Raw genomic sequence first — 16,841 nt, forward strand, 5'->3', positions numbered from 1 at the left:
TTGCATGATACTGATGTGCAAGCAAAATAATAGATATTTTTCTTTCTCTCTTTTAGGTCAGTGGGGATATCCCTCCACGATTAAAAAAGAGTGCCCATGAAATTATCTTGGACTTTATCCGGTCTCGACCTCCATTAAATCCTGTATGTAATACAATGGAAAGGGGCGGGGCGGGGGGACAAAGTTAATGAAAATAAGAGATTTTCTATATCTTTTTGCTTTAACTACTTCATATTCAGCTTTTTCCCACTGCTTCTCCCAGTCATCTCTAAAATATAGGAAACACAGCTTTTTTTCTTATATTTTGTAGCATTGGCATCCTTCAAATCCATTTATATAAAATACACAATAGAGGAATTATTTTGAAATAAAATCTCACGTATTTTTGCTGTTTCATATCAGTCATCTCAGCATCCTTTATAGTTTATGCACTATCAATTTGATGTCTCTGCTACAGCTGATTTTTCTCTTAGCCTATTGGTTTTGTTATCTATTCTGACATGAAGATCTGTCCCTTATCTGAAAGTGTGACTTTGTGTATGTGTGTGTGTGTTCCCATTCGGATGAATCAGATATATCAGAATAACAGTGTAACAGAATTGGAAGGGACCTTGGAGGTCTTCTAGTCCAACCTCCTGCTCAAGCAGGAAACCCTGAAACCATTTCAGACAAATGGTTGTCCAGTCTCTTCTTAAAACCTCCACCACAAAGGTGAACAAGCTGATTATTCATAACTGTGGTTCTTTGGGTGGTCATCTGTGCATTGAAATGACCTTCCCTCCATCTCTCTTATGTCTCTTCTTTGGTTTGCAAGAAAGAACTTTTTGACATCAATTCAAGGAATTAAGCAGATAGCCAGAAAATCTCTCCTATTGCACATGCAGTGGCTAGACAAGAAGTGCTTTCCCCCATTTAAAACCTAGTATATTTAAGACGCGGTGGCTCAGTGGGTTAGGACACTGAGCTTGTCGATCAGATGGTCGGCAGTTTGGTGAGTCGAATCCTGAGTGCCGCGTAGCGTTACTCGTCCCAGCTTCTGTCAACCTAGCAGTTCGAAAGCACGTAAAAATGCAAGTAGAAAAACAGGGTGGGAAGGTAACAGCGTTCCGTGCGCCTTTGACGTCTAGTCATGCCGGCCACATGACCACGGAGACGTCATCGGACAAGCGCTGGCTCTTCAGCTTTGAAACGGAGATGAGCACCAGCCCCTAGAGTCCGAAACGACTGGCACGCATGTGCGGGGGAACCTTTACCTTTACCTTTATATTTAAGACATCTGACCTGGAAAGTTAACACAACCCAGGTGGCTAGAAAGGCCCAACAGAGGCTTCACTTTCTTAGGGTCTTGCGGAAGAACAGGGTAGAACAACAGCTAATGACCCTCTTTTACCGGTCTACTATAGAGAGCGTCTTCTCGTATGGTATTGTCGATTGGTATGCTGGTCTGACAGCCGCGGACGGGAAAGTATTACAGAGGGTAGTGAGCACAGGGCAAGACATTGTGGGCTGTCCCCTGACACCACTGGATGACATCGCCAGGGCTCGTTGCCTTGGAAGAGTGAGGAAGATTCTCAGGGATGACTCACACCCTGGACGGTATCTCTTTACTCTCCTACCATCTGGTAGGAGATATAGGAGTATAGCCAGCCGTACCAACAGGCTGAAAAATAGCTTTTATCCGTGGGCTGTTAGGCTTTTAAATGGGATATAATCTCTGTGAATTTATGCAGAATTGACTGCATACACCAGTATGTGGTGTAGTTGGTTCACATGGTGTGGTAGGATGGAGTGTTTGTTGTCACTGTGTGTTGGGGGGAGAGAGCACGGCGGGAGGCTCAGCTAATCTCAATGGTCACATGTTGTACTTTGACAATAAAGGTTTTATTTATTTATTTGTTTGTTTGTTTGATGTTTAGGCTGAAGAAGAGTTAGAATCTTTTAAAGTGAATATGCAATAGTCACTTGAAAAACCATAGTTATACTGTAGGCAAGCATCTATTATTTTTAAATTGTAGCTTAGAAATTTACCTTATTATCTTATTTCAATGGACGCTTAATTCAGGTAAAGCTGTGTATCTTGATGAACATCTCTTAAGCATTGTCAGTACTTTTCTTTGAGATATGTTATTCTTTCCAGGCATCTGCAAGAAAACTGAAGCCAACTCCACCACGGCCACGTAGCCTCCATGAAAGAATTCTGGAAGAAATAAAATCTGAAAGAAAACTAAGACCTGTTTCACCTGATGAGGTCAGGCGTAGCAGGCTAGGTGAGTACTTGGATTTTGATGAAACTTGGTTCGTCTCTCGGCTTAGGAACTGAGTGGAACATGAGTCATTTGTCCTTGGATGATAAACCTCCCCAAAATACCAGTAGATATAGGTTAGACTGGAAGATGAAAAATACCCCCCCCCCAAAAGAAGGCAATTAAATTATCAAGAAAATTGTGTGCATATGCAATGTAGCCTCTAGGAATCAAGGTCAACTTGGAGAAAACTTTTCCAAGATGTGTTAACCAAGTCACTCTTCATTTCTAAAATATGTTAGCCATTTCAAGTGCCTGACTGATTAATCTCTGTTGCTGACTGTACAAACACAAATATAGTGAAATAGATAAAATTAAAATATGAACACTTTGAAGGGACATATTTTCTACTAAAATAAACAAAAGTAGCTAATTTAAATTTTTTAAATTAATTTTCATGGAAACTTTAAGCTTATATCTCATTTTGAAAGAGGGAATTGGCGATGGATTAGTAAAGCCTTAATGCCATTTCTGTTACCTTTTTATGGAACCTCTGGAGTTAAGAGCTTTCTGACTAATAAGAGTTAGGATTATATAGGATCACCTACAGAAATCATATGCCTCCCCTTGTTTGCAGTCTTCAGTTCCACAAGCAAAAATGCAATAAAGCAGGATTGCTAATTGTTTGTAATCAAATTTCTAAGGAAGAGACAATATGCTTAGTGCTCCTTTTGCCTGATTTATCAGAAATCAGGTAAAAATAAGATAATAACTTTCAGCAAATAACAAAGTGAAGCTACTTCATTCAATGACTCAAGTTGTCCGAATTCCCATATAAATGCTATTATGCTTCCCTGGATATTTCATGTGTACTATTACTAGAGCAGAAGTTCTTTGATTATTTTTTTAAATCTATACACCATTACTCAAAAATGTAGGCAAGACTATTTCAAACATCAAATGTATTATATTAGTATCAATTTGTAACAGAAAATACATTGTGTTAACTCAATATTGATACATATTCAAATGTGGTAATCCTTGGTTAATAACCACTGGTAGAGCAATCATTCAAAGTTATGACAGTACTGAATTAGTTGAAATTATGATCAGTCTTCAAAGTTCTGGCTGTCCCAGCATGCTTGCAATCACGTGATTGCAATGTGGATGCTTGGCAACAGGTTCACACAACAGGTGCAGCATTCCGCAGTTACCTGATCACCATTTGCAACTTCCCTCTCAGCTTCCCACAACCAATATTAATGATGAAGCCAGCAGACAAGGCTGCAAGTCACTCTGGTAAGTCTATCCCACCCAGAAGCAGCCACCCTCAACCCTGCCGTCCTCATGTTGTGCCTCTGCGCGTCCTCCCATGCCTGGCAGCAAGCACCCAAAGCCCCATTTGCATTCTCACCACATCTTGATGGCCATTCACACAGCCTTTCCCTGCCTGTCAGCAGCCACTGCCTGCTGGCCTGCTTTCAAACTGCTGGGATTTGAAACATCCTGCTGGCTTCCCTACTTAACTTGGTTTTTTGAATGCTGGCAGGAAATTGCAAGGAGGTCTTTGCTTAGTGATGGCAATGATGCCAGGATTGTTGTTGTTAAACAATACAGTCATATGACCTCACATTTTATGACCACATGAGTTAGTGATGGAAATCCCTGTCCCAATTGTTTTCCCATATAATTTTTTATATCGAAGTATATAGGCAACACTGGTGTGGCATTGACATAATTTTTAGGAGAAAAGATAAATATCACAGTAGCAGTGCTTATTCGTGCTCTTTTTCTGCTTTTCCTAGACGTACCCACATCAGCAGCCTCCCAAAACCTATTAGAAAGCTGTATAGCGAATGGCAGCTTGGAATCCAAAGCAAAGATAAATGGCCTAGGGACAACGAAATTAACAGTGCAGCGGAAGAGACTTTTGAAAGCTCCCACTTTGGCTGAACTGGATAGCTCAGATTCAGAGGTAAGATGTATAGCAACAATGCATCCCTTCAGTTTTTAGGGTTTTACAGGTAATCCTTGACTTACAATTGGTCACTTAGTAATCATTCAAGTTATGACGGACCTCCCCAAAACTACTTATAACCCAGATTTGAAGTTTCGCTGCAGTCAAGTGATTATATTTTGGGTGCTTGGCAGCCAGTCTGCATTTACAATCAGTTGCCATATCCTGCACTCACATGACCTCAATTTATGACCTCTTTTTTTTTTGCCGGAAAATAACATTTACTTCTGGTTTCTGGAAAAAAAACACCCATTGTGGACAATAGACTCACTTAATCAACACCATGTTCACTTAACAACCAATGCATTCTCTTAACGATTGTCACATTTGCTTAATGATCACTGCAAAAATGATCATAAAGTCAGTGTAATTCCAGGCTGAATTACAATCATCAGTCGAGGACTACCTGCAATTGGTTCATTTCCATTTACTGCTTTTATTGGTCACATTGGGACTTGTTTTGCTTAAAATGTTGTGTAGTACATTTGATAAAAGTAGTGTTGAAATCATTTTGAACAAAATGTGGTTTTATGCAATTCATCCTAATGACTACTGTTCTAACCAGTTCTGGCTAGCAGATGTTAGAAAAACCATCTATATGAAATAAATAACCTTGGATTAGGTCATGTTCTTGATGTTGGTAATATTTTACATTGAGTTGGGTCTACTTTGCTCTCACTTCACCCTTGGCTTGTACAGAATCCCAGTATGAATACTCCTTTAACGTAAGTACTATTGATATCTATAGTACACCACTGAATTGCTTTTAGTTTATAAAGCTTGCACATATGGAGAAGAAGCTTATACAGTAGCTATCAGCCTATTATATGGCCTCTATAATATTTTCTGCTGTTTGAAGAAACAGTGATATTTTGTTTTCTAGAAGCATTAATATGACTAGGTAATCTTATACAGTTCCATATCCTGCATCATTATACATTATGCTATATTTTCCTGCATATTGTTTATATTGCTTCCCAATTAAGGAGAAATGAGACAACTGATTGCCATATTTTATTATTTCCAGGAGGAGTCTATACACAAATCAGCCAGTAGTGGTAGTGTTTCTCCCTCCCAGATGGAAGAGGTGTTTCTGGAGACCATATCTGGAAAAAAGGGTGAGTAAAAATGCTCAAAACAAATAAGATTTCCTGAAACAGTAGAAACATTTTAAACCTGATGGATTAATAGAGATTTGTGTGTGTATGATGATATTATATGATATGATATATGATATAATGCTACTTTCATTCTACTTGTATGACATCATTACAGGTACTGTTAAAATATTAATTTACAAAATTTGAACCTAATTCATTCTTATCAAATTTACAGTGCCTCCAAAATTCTTGCCAATATCATCCACACCACAGCCAGAAAGGAGACAACAACCGCAGAGACGACATTCCATTGAGAAGGAAACGCCAACCAACGTACGGCAATTCTTGCCTCCCACAAAACAGAGCTCCAGATCGCTTGTAAGTATTGTAGTAGATCAAATTCAGCATTGGTTGCAAGATCAAACATAGTGGTTCCAGCACTGAGGGAAGCAAATCCATATGTTAAAAATATGCTGTGATGAATCCTTAGCTCAAAATCGTGAAACCTTGGAACAGCTCTTTAATTTTCTTTCCAGTAGGTCAGGGGTAGGCAACCTTGGCTCTTTTATGACTCGTGGACTTCATGCTGGCTTAGGAATTCTGGGAGTTGAAGTCAATGAGTCATAAAAGAGCCAAGGTTCCCTACCCCTACTGTAGGTTGAAAGTAAGATCTAGAATGAAATAACTCTGAGCTTTTAAATTCTGGATTTGAATGTTGTGCCTAATTACTGATGCTTTTATATAAACTTGCTAACAAAATTAATATATCTCCAAGTAAAATGTCTTCTATATGGTACATGAAAATGAATCTTTTGGATGATGTTTTTGCATATTTTTAATATGTTTTTCTTATATTTAAAGAGCCTAGAATGCCGTGTAGTCATATAGTATTATTGAATCTAAGGATCAAAAGAAAATACAGTACATTCAGTTAGGTAACTTTATCTGAAAGTAGATTCAAATAAAACACAATTGTCATAAGGGAATAAAATGCCTGTTTTAGGAGCTGGCAAAATGCCGAATCCTTGTATTTTATAAGAAGGTCCATTTTTTTGTTAAAAGAATTCTTAAAATTGATAAAAGATTGAAAGAATTCAGGTTTAGGAAGAGGGGTGCATTTGATCTTAATAAAATGCCTTCTTATTCTGCATTGGCTCAAGAGGTTCTGATTTGGAGGCCAATTTTTCAGCATACTGAAGTTAATTTGCATTCCGCCACTAATTTATAGATCAGAGCTGCTTTCTAAGAAATTAAATGCATTTTGACATATGATTCTAACGTGACTTCACTGTCTGATCCTAGATTATCTTAAACTCATTTGTCAGTTACATATGCAGAGTACAGAACAAAAGCAATTATTTCCCAAGAAATAGCTTTAGGAGAATAATGGGTTTGTACATGTGAAAATTGTTTGAAGTATAGTTATGCAGGCAGTTAGAAATATAAACAATTGTGTAGTAATTATTCATATATACTACATAAAATTGCTTTTTGTGGAGACCCAATTTCAGAAAAAGTCTATCATTTCTGAGATATCTGGCATTTCTAATAGATGTGCTCATCTTAGTTTAAAGAAATCATATAATTTAAAAGTTGTTTGCCTATCATTCATTTTTTCTTAAATGGTCCTAGTAATATTATTGCAAGAAAAACTCAGAAGTTTGTTTTAGCAGAAGTAATATTATTTGACAATTGCAGTATATTCTTATTTTAGCCTTTGGGATTAAAAGTAGAGCAAGAGTTCTGAATATAATATCCATTGAAAAACTTAAACTGGCTGTTTTAATAATTTTTCATAATTATGGCTTGTTAGAAAATAAGCCACATGATAATCTAAATGATTCTAATTATCTCAAAAAGCAATTCAGGCTAACAAATTATAGATGCTTTCTCCCAGGGTTTGTGTGGCATGATCTCAGAAACAATTTATTCTGGATTTGTTCCTCTTATCTGTTCTGAGAGGAACAAGCTAGAAAAATCCTTCATTCAGACAACAAAGGATGGCACTGCCATCCACCAGAACTCACTGGGGGTCAAGATAAGCCCCTAAGAGCAATCAGAACAGCATCAGTATCACACAAGGCATTTGCTTTGCTAAATCAGTTTCTTGGAACAGCATACAAATGGGCGGGGTGTAATCAATGTTAATTAAAAAAAATAAAACTACAGAAGTTTCTGAATAAGAAATAATCTCATATTTTATATCTTGTACTGAAAGGAAAACCCCCTAATTCTGTTGTTCTTTGGTCTTTTGAGAATGAGGAGACTTCTTGTAAGTATTTCTTTATTTTAAACATTTTATATATTGGTTTCCTTAAAAACAAGGCAGTTATAATGTGTTAACAAATTTAAAATAGAATGAATGATCACAAAGCAGCAGAACTTATTCAAACTCCTATAGTGATTTGCCAAAATTCCCACATTACAAGGAGGCAGTGACTGAAATGATTGAAGTTTCAGCATACATCAAAAATTTCCTGAAAGTATCATAATTTTCTAGTATCTGAAGTTACATTTGTTTTTAGACTTGGTAGCTCTCTCACCTGCCCACCAATGTCATTGTAATATTGTAATATTCTGTAACTTTATGTTTTATCAGCTCTTAGTAGTCCCCTGCAGATTTCCATTTGGATGTATATGAGGGCCACAAATATGGAAGAAACTGAACCCTCAATCAAGCACATTTATATCCTGTCACAATTCTATAAAGACTCATAGCATTTCACGACATTAAAAAACAACAATGTTGATAAAATTGAAAATATAAAAAAACCAGCAGTCAAAAATATGCAAAACTGGTGCTGGAGCCCAAACATTCACTAAAAAAGTTTCAGCTTAAATAGTTTCCAGAAATCAACTAGAGTTGGGACCAAAATCTATATACACAGAGGCTGTCCTTCCCCCCCCTCTTCCCCCCCCTATCTCTCTCTTTCTCTCTCTCCCACTCTCTTCATATATATTTATATTTATATATACACACACACATACATACACACACACATACATACATATAATACTGGCTGCCTTCCCATATCTGACAGTATATATACACATATTGGTACACATATACACATGCATGCATGTATGTACACTATATGTATATGTCAGATATAAGGCGGACAGACAGTAGGTTTTGAATAAATACATATTATAATTTATATAATCTATAAAATACTTTTCCTGTAGCTTTTTATTTTGCTGTTGCATTTATCAGGCAGAACAATATTTTCTTTTCATTTTTTTCTTTCTTTTTCTTCTTTTTTCCTAAATGGAGTTTTATATCCATAAAATGAGGATTCTGTAATATGAAAGTGTGGGAGGATCTTTGGAATATACATAAAAAAGCAATACTGCATTTTAGAAAGCAATAATAATTCCTGAATTAGAATATAGTCCTGTGCCAGTAATTGTGTTTGTTCACAAGGATGAACCTGCTATACAATATGGTGATTAAAAAAACATACTATGTTGTTCAAAAATAAATATATACTGTTGAGCTTATGCTTTCTGATAATTAATTAACTGATAATTTCACATGTATTTTTTGTTTTTAGGAAAAGCTATAAGCATTTTATAACAATCTGTGAATTGTCATTGAGCAACTGTTTCACTGTCATTTAACAGTACCATTAAAGTTATATTTTTAAAAAGATATAAAATTAATATTACAATACTAAGCCTGCAGTTTCTCAAAGTATAAAGAAAGTGGCATAAATAAGGTCACATTATCCTATGTTAAATTTAACATCCTCCTTCTTCATTCCTTCCCTCAGGATTGATGGATTGTCACTCTTTATCTTCTGGTGAAAGAAATCCCACCTTTAAATAATCCTCATTTCCACTGAAAAGAAAGTTGAATGGTTTCTTCCAGCAGAATTAGCAGGGAACTTATCTTGTGATGGTTTCTTCCAGCAGAATTAGCAGGAGCTTGTATTTTATTGTACATTAATTCTGGTTATATTGAGCTGACTTCCTAATAAGAAAGAAAGAAATATCAATGCTGGGGTTATTTTATCTAAAATGGTAGACAAACATTTTCTTTATGTTTAGCCTTCCCTTTTCTACTTCCTATCTAATGTTCAGGTTCCAAGGAAGACTCTTTTTTCAACCATACATACAACTTCTCATCTTAGTACCCATCCTTTTGAAGCAGCTTTGTTTGGAATGGCCAGAACTGTGTATTATCTATGTGAAAGAGTTTTTAACCAGTGGAAAGCCTCAAAGGTTTGCCTCCTACTGTGAGCTTCCTAAAATCTGTCCTAGGAATCTTTCCTTCCCATCAAATGGGGAGAGTTTCCTAAGGTGTTAACCGTTAGGATTTCACTAGATTCTGATTAAAATTGATTTTGGTGCCTGCAGAACTCTTTTGTGCATGCATAGATTCACTGATCAATTTGCCTAGAAGTTGAAATTGTCTGTGAAAGGTAATCAAATTAGAATGTAAAATCAGAAATTTATTAGCAGCATTTTATGATCTTAACTTTTTAGAAGTTAAAACAAATATCAACAGTAGAGAAATAGTTTAGAAAAATTAAGAATGAATTTTAAATCAGAGGTCCCCAACCTTTTGGGCACCAGGGACCAGTTACACAGAGAGAGCTTTTTCCGTGGACCGGAGGGGGCCTGGTTTTGTGTGCTGCCTGCATCCTTCGTATGTGGCTTTGCTTGTTTGTGTGGTTCCTGGCATGCCATGGCCCAGTACCAGTCCACAGACTGGTGGTTGGGGACCCCTGTTTTAAATCATAAAATCATACATGTCAATTTTGGCCAAGTTTTCACATTATACCGTAAATTAATCTTTCAGTGTGTATTTACATACCGATAAATCTATATGCCAAACGTTAAATGAAAGCTTAACTAAATTAAGATTTACAGATGCTAAATTAGCATTTACAATTAAGAACATTTATGAGTTCATGTCAACGTAGTTGAACATTTTGAACATTTTTACACAAATTACTGCATTTTCTCAGTGGATTGGACTAAAAATAAACAAATAGTTGGGCTTTATCATTATAAAGTTTTTTTTATTTCACTGTAGTCTTCACTTCAAAACTATGAATATATTTATTATGTGTTATTTAATAGAAATTATTCCTATATTAGTCTTGTGTAGTTAAACTAATTCAAAGGTGTCTGAGGATTTTAGCTTGGTAAACTACTGTATCCATCCCACTAGCAGCTACTTGAGTTGCCTCCAATGAAAAAGAAGCATTAGTTCAGCTAATGTTCAATATCAGGAAGGATCTGTTTATTATCCACAATACAATGTTGGTTTAGAAGAAAAGCTTAGCAACCGTACTATCCTAATATTCTTTGAGGTTGGAAAACTTTCTAAGGAATTCCTCTCTACTAGTCTTCATTGGAAAATGTCAAACATAAAATTCTAGTAGTACTTCAAAATGCTTTTAAAATATAGCCAGAATGGCTGGATAATTGAAGGTTTAAATATGGATTATTCTTATATGAAGGATTTAGTAGACACATATACAGATACGTGAAGCCACCCAGGCATATAGGTCACTCCTGTTTTGAAACAAGAGTGTCCTTATCACTTGTCTCCTTTCTCCAGTATCCACACAACAAGCACAATTATTTTTGAATGAATGTTGGGATCCCTTTGCAAACAGATCTGCTCAGGGTGTACATGTGAAGAGTTTGAAGTAAAGCGGGGCTTTCAGTAAGAGAACAAACACTTTGGTAACATGCTGTTCAAAATAATGAATCAGTGAGGCTATACTGAGAAGACCATGATGAAACAATTCTTCAAGATTTAAAGACACAATTTAATTTAATGTCACAATATTTATCAAGTGCTTTTTCCTGGATTGTGTGCTATATTCTGAGAATGCAGTCAGCTATTAGTAAAAGATTCAGCAGCATTCAAACCGATAACTGACTTCATAATCCATCAATAATGGATTACTTGTAATGTCTTGCTAATTTTGCTGCATTCCGTTGACATGAGAACAGTTTTCCTCTCAGAATTGTACACTTGATTCCATGTATTCTTCATGAAAGTGGAATAAATTAGCATGGAACTGGTAATGCTAAGTGCTACTGTTAGCAGATTATACCTGAATTATTCCATGAATCAGTTTCAGCTAAAAGATTTTGTTTTGTAATACCAGGTGTAAAAATTAAAATGATGAAACAGTTTTTCTCCTTTTGATCATTCTTCTTTCATATTTTCAAAAAAGATTTTGTGACAGCAAAAACAGAATAGTACAATTCTCTCCTGTTTTTTATAGTGCACAAAGCAGTACAGTGCAGTTAGAAATAATATGTCCTATTTCATAGCTACAGTTTTACCATTACGACATGAAACATTTCAGTTCTTCAGTGTAATATGCAATAAGTATTAGCAAAAATTAATAATTGATATTTAATAGGTTATTACATATAATGCCAGGAGAAAGAGCTGAGTTGACCAGTTTGATAGAGAACAGCAACTTAGATTCATGCTGTCTCTATACTAAACATTTTTCAAACAGGACTTCTCATTTTCACACTGATGTTATATGGCCACTTATAGATGCACATTTTTTTTAAAAAAATTCTAAGACAAAAAGCTATGACTTTATAATTTGATAGTATTTTATGAATGAATAAATTAAAAAGCTAGTAATTTCTTAGTGGTACCATTATTTACATTAGTACAATAATACATTATTTTCTTGATGGAATAGCTAGTTAGTTATGAAAGTTCTTTAGTGAATTTGGACCATGTTGCAGCTTGGGGAGAAACACCATTGGGAAATAGATAAGGGACTAGTTCTTCTTCCCACACCTTTTCTAAATTAAAGACTGAGCATAATTAAAGGACATTGGTGTTTTAAACAAAGTTATGAAACAAGCAGCAAAAGGCAAACTGTTTAATAATCTAAACTAATAATTTAAAAACTTGAACATAATAACTACAACGTTTAATATTTATGAGTAAGGAAGAAGGACAGTGGCCTTTTTTGGGGGGAGAGGGAATTTCATTGATCTGCACTTCAATAGCCACATGTAGTTTAGTATCAGTGATAGAGCAAGGCATTCAGATGTGGATTGCTTCAACAGTCCTTCAAATATTTTAGTGGCAAACCATTTTTGGATTACGGAGTATCAACATTTAATATAAGGAATCCTGCCATCATATTCCTTGATTTTTTTCTGGGTAATCATATATATTATATTATCAATCACCTTTTATGTCTTGAATCTTGCATCAGTGAACAGTCACTCGTACTGGAAATTTAAAAGACTAAAGCAGTTACTATTTTAAAATAAGCTAGATAATTTTGTAAATGCAGTAGATAAATATAACTGAAAACAAAAGATAAAAAGTTATAAATGCCTATAAAACATGAAGACTTTTAGCTTGTGGTGGGGGGAAATAGCGTTTTCCAGTGTAATACTAAGGTTAATATAGTATAGCAAATTGCACTAAATTTTGACTCTGAAGTCACATTATATTCAGTATGAATAAGTTAATGATAAAAAAGGCACAATTTGTAAGCCATCTTGAGCAAGATGAAGTTTGTATTTGAGGTCCATTTTTAGATGGGTAAGACAGCTGTTCTTTAAAATATGGTGGCTCTGGTATGCCCTCTTTACTAATTCTGCATTGTAAATTTTTTCTTAATTGAAAGACAGAATTATAAACTACTTAAAATAGCACTTTATCTATTGGTCTAATTAGTTGAGTTTTACATTATGCTGTATTTATAGTATGAATTTGTACTATTTTTCCTAAGAGCTATAAGCAACATAGATTTGATGAATGTCCCAATTCATCTGAAGTCTACTGATTATTTTCCTCCTGCTCCAAACCTTGGAGTCTTTCTGTCACTTTATATAACTTGCAAACCAAATTATTTGCAAAATATAATTTAGCTAGGGAGAGAATTCTGTCTTTCAACAAAATCTATGGCAAGAATCTATCAAAGAGCTGAATTTGGGATGTGCATTTTTATTCCGTGGTATCAACAATTCTGATGATTTATTCAATTAGATATTAAACCGTTTACAGCATTTTAGTGTTGGAAAAAATGTCCTGTATACTACTTCTTATCACAAATTGTAATAGACTGATATTCATGCTAACAAGCAGGAGCATAAGGTGTACAAAGTTGCAATTATAATTGTTTAAATATTATATAAGGAAAATAATACATATAATTTTACTGTAAGTTAAAATATACCACAGAATAAAATTTTCTTCTGGATTGGATTACTGTTTCTTTGGCTTCTCTAGGGATCTTAAGGTATCAAAGACACCATCATAATGATTGGCTTAATAACCATCAAAGTCTTTTTCAGGGACAATCTTTTTAGCCTGCATATCTGAAGTCTTTGCTCTTTTGATACCTGTGGATCATATAAATGTTCTTCAATGTTGATGGTAAAAGTAAAATCTGTTTCTTCTAAAATTACTAACCAGGTGGCTGGCTCTTTACATAGATAGCTGGGAAATGCTCTGAGAAAGACAGTTGAAAAGCATTTTTTTTTCTTTCAGGAAGAGTTTTGCTACCCGGTGGAATGCCTGGCCCTCACAGTGGAAGAAGTCATGCATATCCGTCAAGTGCTGGTAAAGGCAGAACTAGAGAAGTATCAACAATACAAAGATGTCTATACTGCCCTAAAGAAGGGAAAGGTACAGCTAATTGTGTTGATTTTCCATAGATATGGACAGTGGAGTGGGGGAAAGAAATCTGTATGTATATCACACAGGAAGTTAAAATTTGCAGAGAGGGATTCAAATATTTGTGCAAAAGGAAAAGACTACGGTAGGTCTGTAAATTGAGACATTCTTCTGAAAATAGAAGAGCACCTTCTTTTAACAAATGTTCAACAGGGGGCACAACAGTGATTTTTGCAGATTTTATCCTATCTTGTTCTGAACATCATACAGCCTTCTGGAGTAGATTTATATATAAAGCACTGGGCAAGATTCACAAAGGATAGGAACAAAAATCAGTACATAAATCACCAGCTTCACCTTCTCAAACACCAGTAGAATTCAACAGAGCATAAGTTTGAATCCAGTTCTTTTTTGTCAGCAAGCTTGTCTATTATGCTCTCAAAATGCTTAATATAGAAGATGATATGTCAGTTATCAAAGGATTATAGAAACATTTAATGAGTATTTTATAAAAAGTGGGGAAACTACTTATTTCAATAAATTTAATTAGATTAAGTGTACAACTACTTGATTATGCAGTATATATTTGCTGTGGTTTGTTTACAGACATAATAGTCTCTTATTGCCAATTTTTGTAGCTCTGTTTTTGTTGTCGCACAAGAAGATTTTCTTTCTTCACTTGGTCCTATACTTGTCAGTTTTGTAAAAGGTAAGCACATGGTTGTCATTAAAAATTACTGAATAATACAATGATAGAAATGAAGTACTTATTAAACCATTTTTAAAGAATTTATTACTATTGGTTTTGCATATTAAAGGAACGGGGAAGGATAATTTTTGGAGAATAAAGGAGAACTTGAACAGGTTAAAGGTTTGCACTTTTAGAGACATAAGTGGGAAACCTTTGCAGTTAACAATTTTAATTATGACGTATGATGTTCATGCCAGCTAATATAAAATGAGTAAATAGCAAGAGACATCTGTACTCAGAAAATAGATTAACAGTCTTGGTCTTGTAAACTTGTATACAAACTGCATGCATGCATACTGTAGATGGATTATTATATTGCTCTGAAGAATAACACTTCTCTGAATTTTTCATAATTCACATTTAAAATTTGCTTCATGCATTTCTGAAATAAGAGTCTGCTGTAGTCTCAAGTGAAATCTTTGTCAGTTTCTAAATTTTCTTAGAATAGAATTGCATCAAATTTGTGTTCATTCCATTTCTAGTTTTAGATAGTGAAATGCTACCCAAAATCTATACTATTTGAAACATGCTCATTTTGGCTTTTGTGATTTCTCCTCGTTACTTCCAAAGAGTTTCTACAATTTAAATCACCTTAGTGCAGCAGACTAGGTTTGAACAGGAGAACTAATAGCCCACTGGGAAGCTGGGATGGATCTAGGTAGGGCACACAAGCTTCTGTACCCAGTGTCAGTCTTCTGGCTTTCTCTGTGTTTTTTTATTCATGCTGAAAAAATGAAATAACCATTGAAATTCAAAAATAGTATGTAACTGTTAGAATATTTCTATAAGGAAAAATGCAATATAGACCCCAGAGACAATTTTACTGTGAACTAAGAAAGCCAATCTTTTTTTATGTTATAGGCCTGTATGCTCACAGTGCTGTAAAAAAGTAAGTTTAAAAACAAAAATCTAAAATCTGTTTAATAAATTGTTTCTATTTCTTTAAATGCTTCATTTTTACCTTTTAGTTTTTAATTCTACCTTTTCTTTAGGAATTCAAGATAGTATATATAGTATCCCGTCTCTAATTTTATCCTCCAGTTTTATCCTAAAGAAATATAAGAGTTTTTTTGAATGAGATATTGTTAGTGGGCAAATGTCATGCAATGAACTTTAATGACTAGTTGTGAACATGAGAGTCTGCACTTGCTCTTTGAATATTTTACTAAGATTCATAAAAATGCAGCATTATTGAGAATATGTTGGAGTAGGGTGCCATAAATGGTACGGCATTTACAATCTCAGGGCATCAAGCTCCCTTCGTCCAGTGCGCTCCCACAGGGAGGGTCTCCTCAGGGTGCCGCCGATAAAAGACTGTCGGCGGATAACACCCAGGGGAAGGGCCTTCTCTGTGGGTGCGCCTGCCCTCTGGAACCAGCTGCCCGTGGAGCTCAGGACTGCCCCCGACCTTCCCACATTTCGCCGGGACCTGAAGACCTGGCTCTTTGAGCTCTCCGGCCCAGGCTGAGAATTTTTAACTGGGTTTTTTTAATTTTAGGGATAATTTAATCTTTTTAAATTTGTTTTTAACTTTTGTACTGGTTGTTTTAAATACCCTGTAAACCGCCCTGAGTCCTTCGGGAAAGGGCGGTATATAAATCTAATAAAATAAAATATAAAATAAATAAATATGTCACCATTGTTCCCTTGCTTTATGACAGATGCGCCTACCATCAAAGCCATATTCCTCCCTTCCAATTTTTTCCCTGGGACCTTCCGCTTTACAGAAAGGAGAAAGCTTTATGAGGCCTGAAAAAACTCCCGTCAGCCATCACAGGTCACTGAAGGGCATACCAAGGTCAGTTATGCTTATAATTAATAATGGGGGAGAAAGACAGACAGAGAGAGATTCATTTCTTTCTTCCTTCTCCCCTTTCATCTTTCCAAATTAATAATATATTATTAATGCAACTTACTCATACTAGAGGTGGAGAAGAAGCTAGAAATACTGAGTTCAAAATGGCTGGATTTAACCAGAGACTGTGGAGAAAGATTCCAAATAAATTCACACCTTAGAATTTCTCCTCCCAGTATGGAAGAGGCAATTTTGTCAATCACTTGAAATATTCCCAACACTTCATTTCTAAGCCCCCCTTCTAAC

The 16,841-nt window shown here is 35.3% G+C and overlaps 1 protein-coding gene across 2 annotated transcripts in view; it reads left to right on the top strand.

The window, feature by feature from the left end:
- SPIRE1 (spire type actin nucleation factor 1) overlaps positions 1-16,841 on the top strand; it is a 52,424-nt gene that overhangs the window by 29,614 nt on the left and 5,969 nt on the right. Inside the window, exons 7-16 of one of the 2 annotated variants that reach the window (XM_083360730.1) lie at positions 57-143; positions 2,138-2,267; positions 4,049-4,218; positions 5,288-5,378; positions 5,596-5,738; positions 7,579-7,632; positions 13,864-14,001; positions 14,628-14,698; positions 15,602-15,629; positions 16,402-16,538. In XM_083360730.1, the coding sequence (XP_083216856.1) occupies positions 57-143; positions 2,138-2,267; positions 4,049-4,218; positions 5,288-5,378; positions 5,596-5,738; positions 7,579-7,632; positions 13,864-14,001; positions 14,628-14,698; positions 15,602-15,629; positions 16,402-16,538 (1,049 nt within the window). The remainder of the gene's footprint in view (positions 1-56; positions 144-2,137; positions 2,268-4,048; positions 4,219-5,287; positions 5,379-5,595; positions 5,739-7,578; positions 7,633-13,863; positions 14,002-14,627; positions 14,699-15,601; positions 15,630-16,401; positions 16,539-16,841) is intronic. The other variant, XM_083360731.1, reaches the window with a different exon arrangement.

Source organism: Vipera ursinii (assembly GCF_947247035.1).
Source record: "Vipera ursinii genome assembly, chromosome: 3".
NCBI classification, from domain to species: domain Eukaryota; kingdom Metazoa; phylum Chordata; class Lepidosauria; order Squamata; family Viperidae; genus Vipera; species Vipera ursinii.